This window comes from Eulemur rufifrons, chromosome 2, assembly GCF_041146395.1.
Source record: "Eulemur rufifrons isolate Redbay chromosome 2, OSU_ERuf_1, whole genome shotgun sequence".
Lineage (NCBI taxonomy): Eukaryota > Metazoa > Chordata > Mammalia > Primates > Lemuridae > Eulemur > Eulemur rufifrons.
Window position 1 is genome coordinate 55,848,249 of NC_090984.1, and position 14,190 is coordinate 55,862,438.

Consider the following 14,190-nt stretch of genomic DNA (forward strand, 5'->3'; position numbering starts at 1 on the left):
TGGATTTTTGCTGAGAAATACATTTCTGTCCCTGCTTTTCTGTCATGTCCTTTCCCTCCCCAGTCTCTATTTGCAGTCTCAGCATAGGAGTTTCAGCCTCTCTTAGGACACATTCAGGCATCTTCTAGTCTCTCCCAGCTTCTGTCACTGCAGTGGAAGGATCCTGAGAACTAGAACTTTTGGTTAAAGGGAGGCTCACGGTGCAGGCAAAAAAGAGCCAGAAATGTTTAGTAAAACAATTTTAACAAAAAATAGAAGTTGTTGGGCCATTTACTGGAATAGTATCACTCATTTTCTTTACTTCCTTTCTCCCTCCATCCATCCCTCTCTCCCACCCTTCTTCTATCACTTTCTCTCCCTCTTTCTTTCCTTTCCTCCTTTCTTCCTCCTCCCTATGCAGGTTTTCATTTAGTAGCTTTGTCAAGCACCTACTATGTGACATTCACTGCATTATGCCCTGTGAATATAAAGATACGTAAGGGCTGACACATGCTGATATTAGACTTTCGTGGTTTTTGTTTTAGCTCTCAACTGAACTCTAGTATCTGTACAGACACGACGTTTATTAGATGCTTGGCACTTTCACAGGGCTTGTTTTATTCAATTCCACCATCCACTCAGAAGTAGGTATTGTTACCATTCCTATAACATAAATGATTGAATTTAGGCCCAGAGGGTTTAAATATCTAACTCAGAGGCATTCAGTTCCTACGAGGAGGAGTCAGGAATGTATTCTGATTTTTCTGACTCCAAGTTCAATCCCTTTTTCCCACTGTGCCCACATATTGACTGTGAAGCACCATGTCCGTACTGTGATGCTTTCACCTTTTGCGTACTGTATTGCACATGCAGTGTACACAATAAATACTTGTATGGAACAGGTTACAAATTTATTAAAATGATCTGAATAATGCATTTTTTCATATACTTGTATTTGGCAACACTATTCAGAATTTTCACATGCACATGCATTTTTCATGCACAGGAAACTGGTAAATGTTTTACTGCTTATGTGTAGAGTGGAAGGTGGATAGCGAGGAATCTGCCCTCAGACAGGTTAGCAGATATAAACGTCAATGAGAGCTTATCTGTGTTCTGGAAACATGCCTACTTTGATTGGAGTTGGTTATAGAAGAAACACAAGAAGCAAAACTCTTCAGTTTCCAAATGACCATCAAAATCACTCTTGAAATCATGATAGAAACATCAGATAGTTTTAATTTTAAGAATTTTTAAAAATACCAAAAAGTAGAAAGACTACACAAACAAGCATGCATGTACCCATCACTCAAAAATTTAAAAATTGTCAACATTTTGTCATATTTGTTTCAAGATATTTTTTAAAAAATAAAATTTAAAAAAAGCATTATAAAGTTGAAATCTCTTTTGTCTTCCATGCCCAACCCATCCCTCCCTATTCTGGAGAACCCCATCAACAGTTTGGATTCCAATCCACTGTTTACCCATGAACACATATGTTTTCATAAACCATTTTCTAGTATTGTTTCATTTTTTACTATAAAATATTCATAATGATGTCATACTGCTTGTATCATTGTACAGCTTCCTTTTTTTAAACATCAATATTTTTTGAGCTCCATGTTAAAATAGAAAATCTAGTCCATTTCTTTTAGTAACTATATGGCAATTTGTCACATGAATGAAATAATTTCTTATGCCTTCTCCTATGCCTGTTGATGGACATTATGGTTGTTACAAATGATACCACAATAGATGTGCTCACACAAGTCTCTAGTGCTCATACACACATTCAAGTTTTTCTAAGGTGTTTACCTAGAGTGGAATGGCTGGAAGATATACTAGGTACATGTTTAATTTTAACTTTCATGCATATTGACATATTACTCTCTGAAATGGTTATACCAATTTACACTCTCACTAGCAATACATTTGATTACCTTTTTCTCCATACCTTTTTCAACACTGGATATTGTCAGACTTTTAAATCTTTGCTAACCTAATGGATAAGCAAGAGTGTCTTCTTATTTCAGTTTGTATTTCCCCAATTTACTGATGTATTCTAGCATCTTTTCACATTTATTGGCAGTTCAGTTTTCTTTCCTTGTGAATTGCTTGGGCATGTGCTTTGTCATTTTTTTTTTTCTAATGGGTTGTTTGTGGTTTTTTTCTTATTAATTTATAGGAGGAGTCTGTTCTGAATATGAATCATTTAACTGCTATTTGACTGTTGCAAATATGTTTTTATTTAACCATTGTCAAGTTCATAGTTTATCACTTTTCTTTTCTTTAGAAAGGGCACACAAGGTCAGTTCCAAATATATAAAGGGCTTTATTCTTTTTTTAATCCAATGCCAGATGGCATACAGTCTCTGCAGTGGTAAATAGCTTCTGAAGATCTAAATAAAAACTTTCCTATTAAGGCCTTCAAAGTTCTTCTCCAAACCTGGAGAGTAGCCCCCTCTTAGCATTTTGTGAGTAGAGAGAGATTAACACATTCTATACATAGGTGAGCAAAACAAGTGGAAACGGACTTTACTTCTACAAACCACTAGCTGAGCAGGATCTATTCTCACAACAACCTCAAAGTAGTTTGAAAGTAGTTTCATTAAGTGAAGTTTGTCATTTAGTGATCATTCTTTAGACATCTCAGATTTAAAGTTTAACTTTGACTACATCCAGTCATTCTATTCAGTCTCTCCTTTCTTACTAAGAACGGGTTTTAATTATGTAATTATGCTTAAAGAGTTCTATGGAGTAAAAACTTTCATGCCTTCACCCTGATTCGATAGTGGTTTGCAATGACTGGCTGAGAGCTGTGGAAACACAAATATAAGGCAAAAAACTTGCATGTCTATATAAATATTTACAAACATAACAGACCATAAACTCTGGGAGCTGTGGGCCCATGTTTATCAAATTCATGATGGTTATACCCTGAGCATTTGGCTCAGTTGATAATCCTAGTTAGTGGGAATGTGCTGAACATTCTCGATCCACAACTATTTATTGAATCCCAGTTCTGTGTTAGACACTCAGGTAATCAAAGTGACCAAGACAGGCAAAGTCCCTGCCCTTATGAACCTTACATTTTAGTAGCAGGAAATACTATAACGCCAGGGAGAAGGGAGAGATAAGTGACAATGAAGAAAAACAATGCAGTGAAATGGGATAGAGGGGTGTGTGTGTGTGGGGGTGGGTGTTCTATTGCAGAGAACATGGTCTGAGAAGCTTCCTGAGGAGGAGGCACAGTGATTAGTTAGAGATGAAGATAGATAAAAACCATAGTGTCAGGGCTCCAAAAACAATCACTTGCATTTCAGGAGGTAAGTTGCGCCTCTTTGTATTTTGATTTGGGGCAGTATATATAAGTCTTGGGGAGAAAAGTGACTAAAGGATTGACTTTAGATGAAATTAGGAGTTAATGAATTTGTAAAATATGCTCCCTTTTCTCTGGGAAAGTCCAGGAGTTGACACACTGAGAGAACGGCTGGCTGGGTGGTGGGCTTTGGCTGAATTGTTCACTGCCTAAGTACTTTCTGACTACTTCTCTCTCCAGCAGCCCACTTGATCAAGAAAGGTCTTTAAACTGGTTCAATGCTCCCACCGTGCAGGCAACTATAAACTGTGGCTCATGGGATGATTTAACAAAAAATTACTGAGAGGCATGTTAAGTGCAGCACTGAATTCATGTGTGGAAACTGCTGTTTGCACAAGCAAAACATTCAGAAGACTAAGATTCTCTACACATTAACTTAATGCAGATTTCCTTCTCGCTTCCTTTGTTTTTAAAAATCTATTTCAAGTTCCTTATAGTATCTAGTAAATCTACATTACGTCTTGTTCCCTCCCCCTAACGCCTGAAAAAAAAAAAGAACAAATTATGCTGTTTTCTGGTTTTGTTTTGTTTTTCTAGCCAAGTACTTAAATTACCGATGTTTCATAAGTATCTTTTGATGGGTTTCACTGTGTTGTTTATTTTGCTTTAGGCAATACAGACACCTTCAAATTTCCTTCTGTAACAAATCTTTTTCAAAGTCTTGGTTTGACGCGGCTGATGGAGCCGGTCTGCGGACGGGTTGATTTTTGCAGAGCTTTAACTTCGACACACAAAACTTACGGCCTCTTTGAGGAACCAATTTTCAAGCTAAGAGAACAAATGAAAGCGTTCGTTCATCTTTCGAAAAATATTTATGCACTTGGTCTGCTCGATATCCATCGAGTTCTTAGTAATGAATACGGAATGTGACATCGGTTTTACACGTTCGTGAGTTTTTGTCTTAAGTTTCCGGGAAGAGACGTCCTCATCTAACGCTTTATTTTCCTGATTTATTCACCTTTAATGTGCTACGGAACACCCCTTTCGCCTAGCGATTGTTCTTTCCCTTTTTAAGATCCTGGAGGAAGGGAAACCTTGATTTTTGACGGCCTTTTAGTTGGATTCTCCCGCGTTACTCCCTCTGCGCACTCACAGCCGAGGCCGCGGCATCTGAGCCCAGGGAACCGGTGCGGGGCGAGGAGAGGAGGGTGTGGCGCTGGCGACAGGCTCCCGCCGGCGGCCGGCGAGCCCGCCGGGTTTAACCGGGGGCACCGGGGTCAGCGCCCTCCAAGTTGGGGGCCTCGGGCGGAGCCGCGCCGGAGCCGCGACGGTCGCTGGACCAGAGCGTCCCGCAGTCCTGTTCCCTCCCGGGGGGAAGAGTCGCCTCATCTGTCGCGATCCCACCGCATTCTTGCTCTTCCCAGTGCAGCCCCCGCTACTGAGCGCGGGGCCGACGTAGGCGAAGCAGAGCGAGCCAGAGGGAAGCCCAGACCTGGTGCCGAGGAGGACTGAGGGGCCGGGAGCCGGGGGGATTTCCTCCCGCGCTTCCCTCTCCAACGGGAGCGGAAAATGTGATTTGCTGTGCATTCCAGGCGCGGTTCCCTGGGGTGACCTCTCCCCGCCGGCCCGGGCGGGGGGAGCAGACAAAGAGGCGAGGCGGGCGGAGAGGGTACCCCGCGGGGAAGCAGGCGGGGTGCGGGGGGCGGGGGCAGTACCGGGAAAGGGGGCGGATAGCGGGCCCGGCGGCGGCGGCGGCGGCGCCTGGCCAATGGAGAGGCGCGGCCCGGGGCGCTGCGCTGGGCCGCCGGCATTTAAACGGGAGACTGCGCGATGCCTGGCACTCGGTGCGCCCTCCGCGGACCGGGCGACCCAGTGCACGGCGGAAGCGTCACTCTCGGTCCCACTGACCCCGCGCCGAGCCCGGGCGGCTCGGGCCGCGGCCGCACGCAGCGCCACGCGTCGAAAGCGCCGGCCCCGAGACCCGCCGCACTGACAGGTGAGCGCGGACGCGACAGGGTGTCTGTGTGTGAATATGTGTGTGTGCGTGGTGCGTATGCGTGGGAGCCCGCAAACGAACCCCAAGTCCTGCTCGGATCAGAAGCGCGGCAGCCCTCCGTGCACGCGGGCTGGGGCCCCCGCAGTTCGCTGCTGTGAACCCTGAAGAACCATCGCGCGGTCCTTCCTGCAGAGGTCGTGGATGCCATCGCCTCGCTTCTCTGGGTCTGCAGGGAAACCTAGGAAAGGAGGTTGTGAAGAGCGGGCGGGATGACCCCGCATCCCATTTCCACCTCCAGAGCCCTGCGTACATGCTCCTGGTGCTGGTGGCAGCAGCGCCTGCCAGGCGCGCTGGCATAGCGAGGACGCGGAGTCGGGGCGGCCGGAGCGCTAGAGCAGCGGGGACCTGCGGTCTGGCGGCTGACGGCGCGGCAAGTGGCACTGAGAAGGTCCCGTGTGGTTGGGGCTCTGCGCTAGGGCTGGGGACATCTTGGGGTGCTCTTTAGAGTCCCGTGACTGATCCTGCCGGGCTCGAGGATCCAGAGAATTGGCGATGTGTGCATTTGCCCATCCCCGAGGTGAGATGGAGACTGGCAAGAGCGGAGCCGCCGCGTTCAGCCACAGGGGAAACCCGAATGATGGGTAGCGGGACAGCTGGAGTGCGGCGCGCGGCCCTGGGCGCGGGGTCTGGCGAACCCGCTGTGCTCACACGGCACCCCCCCTCCCCCCCCACACACAGACACACTCACGTACTGGCTGCGCACACGCGGGCTCTTGGTTCTCTATTCTGAACCTCTCCCGGCCCCACGCGTGCCCCGGCTGAACAGCAGACGTTCAGGCACCGGGAAGCGACCACCGGCTGGTTCCCACTTTCGCGGTGCCCCTTAATCTGTGCCCTAGAAGCCCCGGCCTCGCCTCGCTACGCCTCGCTAGCTCCTGACTACCAAGGACTGGCGGCGGAGGCTGGTTGTCGGCTGGAACACGCTGGTGGTCTCTAGTCCTCCTTTGCCGCCTGGCTCACTCTACTGACCCCTCTACATCTTGCGAAGCAAGGCTGGGGCCGGTGAGTCGGGGGGGTGAGTCGGGCTGTCACCTCCTCGCTGGCCAGAGTTATTTGTAGACTTCAGGCTTGACAATGCCTTCAGATCCCAGCTCCGCCTTGGGGGCGCCGCACATTGGCATTTCCCGGTGCCGGGCTCTGGCGACGGTCCCCAGGCGAGGCGGGGGAGACGGATGAGAGGTGATCAGACTCTGCTGTGAATCCCTTCCTGCGCGCTCAGAGATGTCCCCAGTGCGCTCCCACGTCGACTGGTCTGCTGCCTTCCCCTCCTCAACCGACTCCGAATCCCGGCTCTTTTAGATAGAAATACAGCCTCAAAGTTAGGGGTTAAAATCTCCTCTTAAATGGTCCGAGGGCAGAGAGGGGATCCTCAGTAGGTAATTGGATCTCCTGCTGGAAAGAGCAAATCTGAGCGTTGTACGGTCTGTTTATGTTCCCCTTCGGGATGGTGCCAGGACACGAACTGATGAAAACAATCTATTGTGTTAAGTGGGTCACTAGGGTTTTAAGCCGTCCCAGGGACCCCAGAGTAGTGGCTTTCTTCTGGCTGTACACACAAGTTAAACAAACAATCTAGAAGAGGTTAAGATAACCCCGATCCCAGGGTGAGGAGTCTTCTTTCACCCCTAGGGCTTCTTCCCCCCTCTTTTCTTTCCTTTTCTTTTTTTTTTCTTTTTTTTTTTTGGAAGGGGGTGCATGGGGGACTTGAGGGAATGTACTTTTCAAAGCAACAAGGGAAAGATCTTAAGAAAACTATAGATCCTCATTGCCCCACACTCGCCAGCCAAGTCTACAACAGTAGGTGATTTGATTACTATCGCTGGATAAATTGCACTGTCGAATTGTTAATATTAACTAATTATTTAAGGGTTCTTTAGCACTGTAGTGGCTGTGTGTGTGTGTGTGTGTGTGTGTTTAACCCCCAGGTCACTGTAGGAATTAGAGTCTTTTGTAAACTTTGTAATTTCACAGGTTTCCTATTTTCTTAAAAGTTCATTTTGAGTGAAATGTTTTGGTAACCCACGATCTGTCGGAAATCCAGGTTGGCTAATGTGGTCTTTATATAAGTGGTTACACAGGGGAGAAGAGAAACCTATTATGTCCCCACATCTCTGAATCCCGGCTGCTTGCCCTGTGTTTTAAACTGAAGGTGATGATGCCCTCAGTCTTATTGATCAAGTATTAGAAGTGTAAAATGTGAAGAAATTTCGTGCCACAGACCCCTCTCCCAAGAAATGTTATTGACAGCAAAGCTGTGGAGCATGTTCTAGAACAGAGAGTAAAGGACAGACAGGAAACCTAAACCTTTTATGTACAGGAAAGGAGGGGGCAGCGGTTAGGGGAGGTGACTTCAGCATCTAACTGAAAGTCACAGATCAGGCCAGTGCTACTAGCCCATGTCTTACATCTGCAAGGAATTTTCTTTAGTTTTAACATATGCTTTTAGAAATGCAAACTACAACAGGAATTCCTGGGACAAGAGAAGTCTTTTTCTTCTCATGTGAATGTGAAGATACAAAATAAATGTAAATTTTCATTTATACTTTCTTTCACAGTATCCTTCAAATTTTATTGCATTAGAAAGCAAATCCATATATCTCTTGTTAAGTACTGTGTTGCCTGTCAATAGGACAGTGATTAAGGTCATTTGTCTGGGGCTAGATAGAACTGGGCTTAAACCCTTACTTTCCCACTTAAGAGCTGTGTGACCTTGGACAGATTCCTAACTTTTCTTTGTCTGGATTTGCTGATTGGTAAAAGGAGGACATTATTATCTACCTCATTTTTTGTTGTGAAAAATAAGTGATAAAATTCGGTCAGAATTTAGCATAATGCCTGGCACAGTAAGGGCTCCACAATAAAAGATAACTCTTATTTTATTAGTGATGGCACTGGGAGAAGCAGTGATATTATACAGCACCAAGATATATCACGGGGTGGTTCTGAAATTAAATCCTGAATCCTGCACACCTAGTGACTAGCACCTATCTTTTACTACAGTGCAGAACCTATAACTTGTGTTTCTCTCAATAGTGCTGCTCAGTGAAACATTTAATATTTAATACTTTCTAAGTCGTTTCCTTTTGACTTCAAGAATTGTATACAGCTGCTAAATTTGCTAAACAATCTTCCACAAACAGAGAGCTCCTGAGATATATAACTACTAGGTGGACTCCTCCCTGTCCTAAGCAATGTTGGGCCCCAGCATGATTTAGCCTAAATAGCCTTCAAATAGGAAGGCTGTTCAGGGTATCTGCAACATGTAGGGGATGAGACTTTATCTACCAGTGTGCCAAACAAGAACTCTTCTTATCTCCTTGGTGCAACTTGTTTGAAAAAAATTCAACCTAGTATAGTCTTAAATTATCTACTTAACTTCTAAAAGTCACCTTTTTTAAAATTAAAGATCCCATTAAAAATAACCTTTACTCTTCCCAAAGATTTAGTCCTGAGAAAAAAAGAACAGATTATTATTCTAAAACCTGGCCTGCATTTCGAGCATTTGCAATCAGTTCCATTTCTTATGCTGAGACAATAATTTGATGTTATGCCTGCTGAATGTCTTATTAACACTTGATTCATGAGGAGGAATTGACCAGAAGTTTAGCCACAGACATTTGGCTTTCACTGTGATTCCTACTCAAAATTCCATTTCACTGATTATGAGCAGGTTGCTTAGTTAAAATTAGAAATATAGTGAAAGAGTGCCGAAGGAACTGGCCTAAACTTTCTCAAAGACCTCGAGATCACTGGAAACCGATCACATATAGCATTTTTATTTCTGAGTCCCCAGAATTAGAGGATTATGTTCTTAGAGGTTTTGTGAAAATGGGAACATGTCACCTGCACAGGATAGAAGTGGTTACTATGGCTCTTCTTGCTTGTAGATGTTTACTCTTGATCAATAAGGGAAACCGGAAGGAAAGCATGAGGTAGAGAGGACCTGCTCTGAGAGCATCTGTGTCCTCTGGGACAAGTGGATTGTCGGGAAGGACAGTGGCAAGAGAAAAAAGAAAGTTGGAGATGGAGTGAGGCTTGCTGGGGGAGAACAGTTACAAAGAAAGCTCACCATGAAAATATCATCACGTGACTTGGAGGAGAAGAACTGCATTAAGGTTGAGGCAGGGTTTGAAGAGAAGAATAATACCAGAGAATCTAGGGAGATGTTTGTCAGGTGTCATAATGTGCCCTGTGTCCACGAGATGCAGCTTTATTTAATTGGATGATGTGAATAGGTCATCTTAAATGAAAATTGCCATAAAGTGTCTGCAGCTAATAGACGTGGATAATAATTCATAGTTTGGATTGATTTTTTATTATGGGATCAGCATTTGGATTGATATTTTTATTATGGGGAACCATATAAAGTGAGTATATGACAAAGAATTGTCCTCAAGAAATTTACATCTTCTGCATTTCCTCCACATCTCTGACATTTACAAAATGCAAATTATTTGGTGGCGATACAATTGAGATTTCAAGTGCAAATCGTTCCAATTTTCTTCACTGAGTAATCAAGACCAGTTAGGGGGTGGAGAGAGCTGGGGTGATTGACCAGAATGTGACAGAGCCCTGGTTCCAGTACTAATTATAGTTCCCATCCCTTCACTGCTACTTACGTAGAGTACCCAGCGTGCTTCAGAGCACTGCTGTTTTCTAAGAAGCTAAGGTCTCTGCTGATTGACATTCTTGAAGTTGGTTTTTACTTCTCTCTGAATAAAGGCTAAGAACTCAAAACTCTCACAATAACCACTGAAGATCTTTAAAGAATAGGCTTTTTAAAAAATGAACCATTTAATTGTCCATCCCTAATAAATCTTATTTTGAGAAAAATTTAACTTTTCTTAAAAAAAAAAAAAAAAGAACACAAAGCCTGTCACTCTAGATCCCTTTGGCTTAGGGGATAGGCATGCTCTCATAGGAATAGGAAGTGTGCCCAAATTAAAACTGAAAACCACAATTGACTCATTTGGGATTTACTGCTTTCTTGTTGGTTTCTGCCATAGTGTATTCAATGACTTCAATTAGAAAATAAAACCCAGAGCATTCCACATTGGAGCAGGTAAAAAGTTGGGGACATTTGAAGTTTTCCTGGAAAAAGAAAACAAGGGTTAGAAAACTCTCTAGGTTAGTAGTTTGCCATACTGAGGGTCAGAAACCAAGAGGATTGCGGTTGGCTCTTATGCTCCTTGGCACTGGTGAAAGCATATTGAAATGCAAAGACAAACTCTGTAAATGAATGTAATCTGTAACAATTGTGCATTCACCAAATTTTAATGAGCACCTACTTGGTACCAGGCTCTGAGAGCAAGGTGATAAATAAACCCTTATCAACTCTCAGACTAGATATTTATTAAAAAACAGGTATGAAAATGCCAGGAAGGAAAAGTTGAGTATAAAGAGGGCCTTAAGTTGGTCCACAGAAAGAAAATTGCACTTTTTGGGTAGATCTTTGTGATGTGAACCTGTGTTTATGATGTGAACCTGCCATGTGCAGTCAGCACACATTCCCAGTGGTCTCAGACCGGACTCTGCAGTGATGGACTTTTGAGAATCTTGGGCTGGAGGGTTGAATTGGTCTAGAGGCCATTCGGTGGAAGATTGTGGGCATGCGCCTGGGGATACCTCATGTACTACTCCTTTGAAATGGGCAGCAACTGAATTTTATTTTATTTCATTTATTTTAGATCTTGGCTCTGAATTGACTAAATAGCAGACACTTGTGAAAGCTTCTCAAATTCATGATATATTTTCCCAGGAAACTGAATGTTTATGGGTCAAGTTATTCTAATTTCTGGAGAAAATCAGTCCTGTGTTAATAACTAGACTTTTCTCATAAGTGATTTTTTTTAAAAATCAAACAAAGAAATTAATTTTTTCGTTGTTGAGGGAAAAAAAGCCCTTTAAAGAACAGGGATGGTGTAACATAAACTGACAAAAGCCAGGAAAAGTGTAGAAGGAGTAGGAACTAAATGTCACATTATCAGCTCCAAAGTTGAACTTGCCCACGTTTAAGAATACTTTATATTTAATATTTAATTGTCTCAATTTTATATTATCCTTAGGGTGGAATGGTCTTTACTTACCATGAGGTGTCCATTAGAGACTGTAGATTCTACACTCTGTGTAAGATAATTGCTCAAGCTAATAATACCAACTTATCCACTTTCTTGGGGGGAAATGAAAAGGTTAGTATTCAATTGCACTTAGTGGTTATATGTGTAATACTGGTGTTCTGAAGAGAACAGGGAAATGAGTACTTTACAACTACGTTCTTAGGTTCAAAAAACCAAAAGATGGAGGCAGAAGAAGCCTCAGGATTCAGGATAGATTATTGGGATGGCTGAAGAAGGGAGACTGGAACTTGAAACTGCATCCTCATTGGGAAGAAAATCTTTCCACATTTAAACAATTCCCTCTGTGCCCCATAGCCTCAAGTGCTACAGGCCTTGCTACTCAAAACTCGGTAGAAAGGCAGACAAACTGAATCAGAATCTGCATCTTAACAATATCCCTAGATGACTGTCTGAGCTTTCAAATCTGAGAAGCGCTGCCCCGGGAGAATCTCAACTGTCTGAGGCTTCCCTCTAGCGTTTTAAAAAACTTGCTTCCCCCCTTCCTCCTCCTCCTCCTCTTCTCTATCTGTCCTGCCTTCCCTGAACACCCTGCCTGTAGAAGGGTTCTCTTTCTCTAATTTGCATACTGATTCACTCCATTTTTTTCCCTATCTACGCTTTCCTATTCTTTGTCAGTTTTCCCTCGGCCTCACCTGCTTGTCATTATTTTTTGCCATTGTTCACATCATTTCCCTTTCTGACCTATATCTAGTTCCAGACCCTTCCACAATAATTCACTGTCACTAATTTATTCAACATGCCTGCGACATTTATTAATGTAAATATTTGCACACACTTGTTCCATTGTGCCTATTTTTCTACATTTTTAAATTGTATACACACACAGAGAGACACATATGTAAATGACATATTTCACTATTTAAAAGGTAGAAAAATGTCTATCATGGTATGAAGAATGATACAATATCTGTGCCCAGTTTTGAGATGAGAATAAACGAGGGGTGGAGGAGTCTTCTGAGTCATGTGATCTGCCGGATACAGTCATTTGTTCTGTCCGCAATTCCGCCGTACATTTGGTTAGTTCTAAAATTGCTTTCATGCTGACATCAAATTTCATCTGAACAACCTACCTGAGAAGACAGGGTATTTGTATCTTCACTTAAATGGAGTCATTTATTGAGAAGTACAGTGACTTCATTAAAGTCAGACACAAGTTGTTGCCCCAGGACTGGGACTGGAATCTCAGTGTTTTGACCTTTCATCCCACATTTTTCCTGTCTGTTGTTTTCCATCACCTGCTCTGGTCTCTGAGAATCTCTCCTTCCTCACCTGCTAAGAAGGCAAAGTCTCATAAGCATTCACAACTCAGGAAGCCTCAGACTGTTTGGGAAGAAAAGACTGGGAGGCCCTCTGGGCAGGGAGGCTAATTCATCTTTCTGTACAACAAAAGAGGAAATAAGTTCCCCTAAAGGTGCAAAGGCAACATGGCATTGACATAGTAGGGGCTTGCTAAATATTGTCATTAATACAAGAATGAACATAGTGACCATAATGCAAAGTCACACGAAGCTGGTGTAGAAATTCTGTGGGGGTCCATGCGAGGGAGGGAGAGGCCCTGGCTGAATTTAAATCTTGGCTTCTTCACTGTGTGACCCTGGGCAAGTTACTCATGGACAGAAGGCTGGGAGGGTAATGGGAATAATGGTACCTAACTCATAGGGATATGGTGAGAAGTAAATAAAATATTCCGCATAAAGTGCTTTAAAAATGTCGCCAAAATGTTAGGTGCTATTATTAATTTTTTAATTAATTAACTTTTCCACTTTTCGTGTCTCCTCCTCTCTGTGCTTCCTTCCTATAGTATGAGCCGCACCGCCTACACTGTGGGAGCCCTGCTTCTCCTCTTGGGGACCCTGCTACCAGCTGCCGAAGGGAAAAAGAAAGGGTCCCAAGGCGCCATTCCCCCGCCAGACAAGGCCCAGCACAATGACTCTGAGCAGACTCAGTCGCCCCAGCAGCCTGGCTCCAGGAACCGGGGGCGGGGCCAAGGGCGGGGCACTGCCGTGCCCGGGGAGGAGGTGCTGGAGTCCAGCCAAGAGGCCCTGCACGTGACCGAGCGCAAATACCTGAAGCGAGACTGGTGCAAAACCCAGCCGCTTAAGCAGACCATCCACGAGGAGGGCTGCAACAGCCGCACCATCATCAACCGCTTCTGCTATGGCCAGTGCAACTCCTTCTACATCCCCAGGCACATCCGGAAGGAGGAGGGCTCCTTTCAATCCTGCTCCTTCTGCAAGCCCAAGAAATTCACCACCATGATGGTCACACTCAACTGCCCCGAACTGCAGCCGCCTACCAAGAAGAAGAGGGTCACACGTGTGAAGCAGTGTCGTTGCATATCCATAGATTTGGATTAAGCCAAATCTGGGTGCACCCAGCCTGTCTAGGGATGCAGCCCCAGGCGGGCCCAGAGCCAGACCTAAAACAACCCAATTCTTTCTTGGCCTAAACCCAGAGGCCGGAAGAACCACCAGCTGCCTCCTGGCAGGAGCCTGCTTGTGCGTAGTTTGTGTGCATGGGTGCCTGTGCGTGTTTTCAGACACCAGGGGAAACACAGTCTCTACTCTGGGGCACTTCCTATTTTGTAAACATATCTGCTTTAATGGGGTGGTCCAGAAGCCCACCCCACCCTGACTCACATCCAAAGGGGTGGGGTGTGGTCTGGTTCTGCCTTTGTCATCCCCGTGCCCTCCTGGGGA

General features: G+C 44.5%; 1 protein-coding gene across 1 annotated transcript; it reads left to right on the forward strand.

The window, feature by feature from the left end:
* The first annotated feature begins 5,247 nt into the window (after positions 1-5,247).
* GREM1 (gremlin 1, DAN family BMP antagonist) lies at positions 5,248-13,973 on the forward strand. Its single transcript, XM_069462054.1, has 2 exons — positions 5,248-5,294; positions 13,293-13,973. Exon 2 carries the CDS (start codon positions 13,294-13,296, stop codon positions 13,846-13,848), a length of 555 nt encoding a protein of 184 aa, XP_069318155.1. The 5' UTR covers positions 5,248-5,294; position 13,293; the 3' UTR covers positions 13,849-13,973.
* The last annotated feature ends 217 nt before the right edge of the window (positions 13,974-14,190 follow it).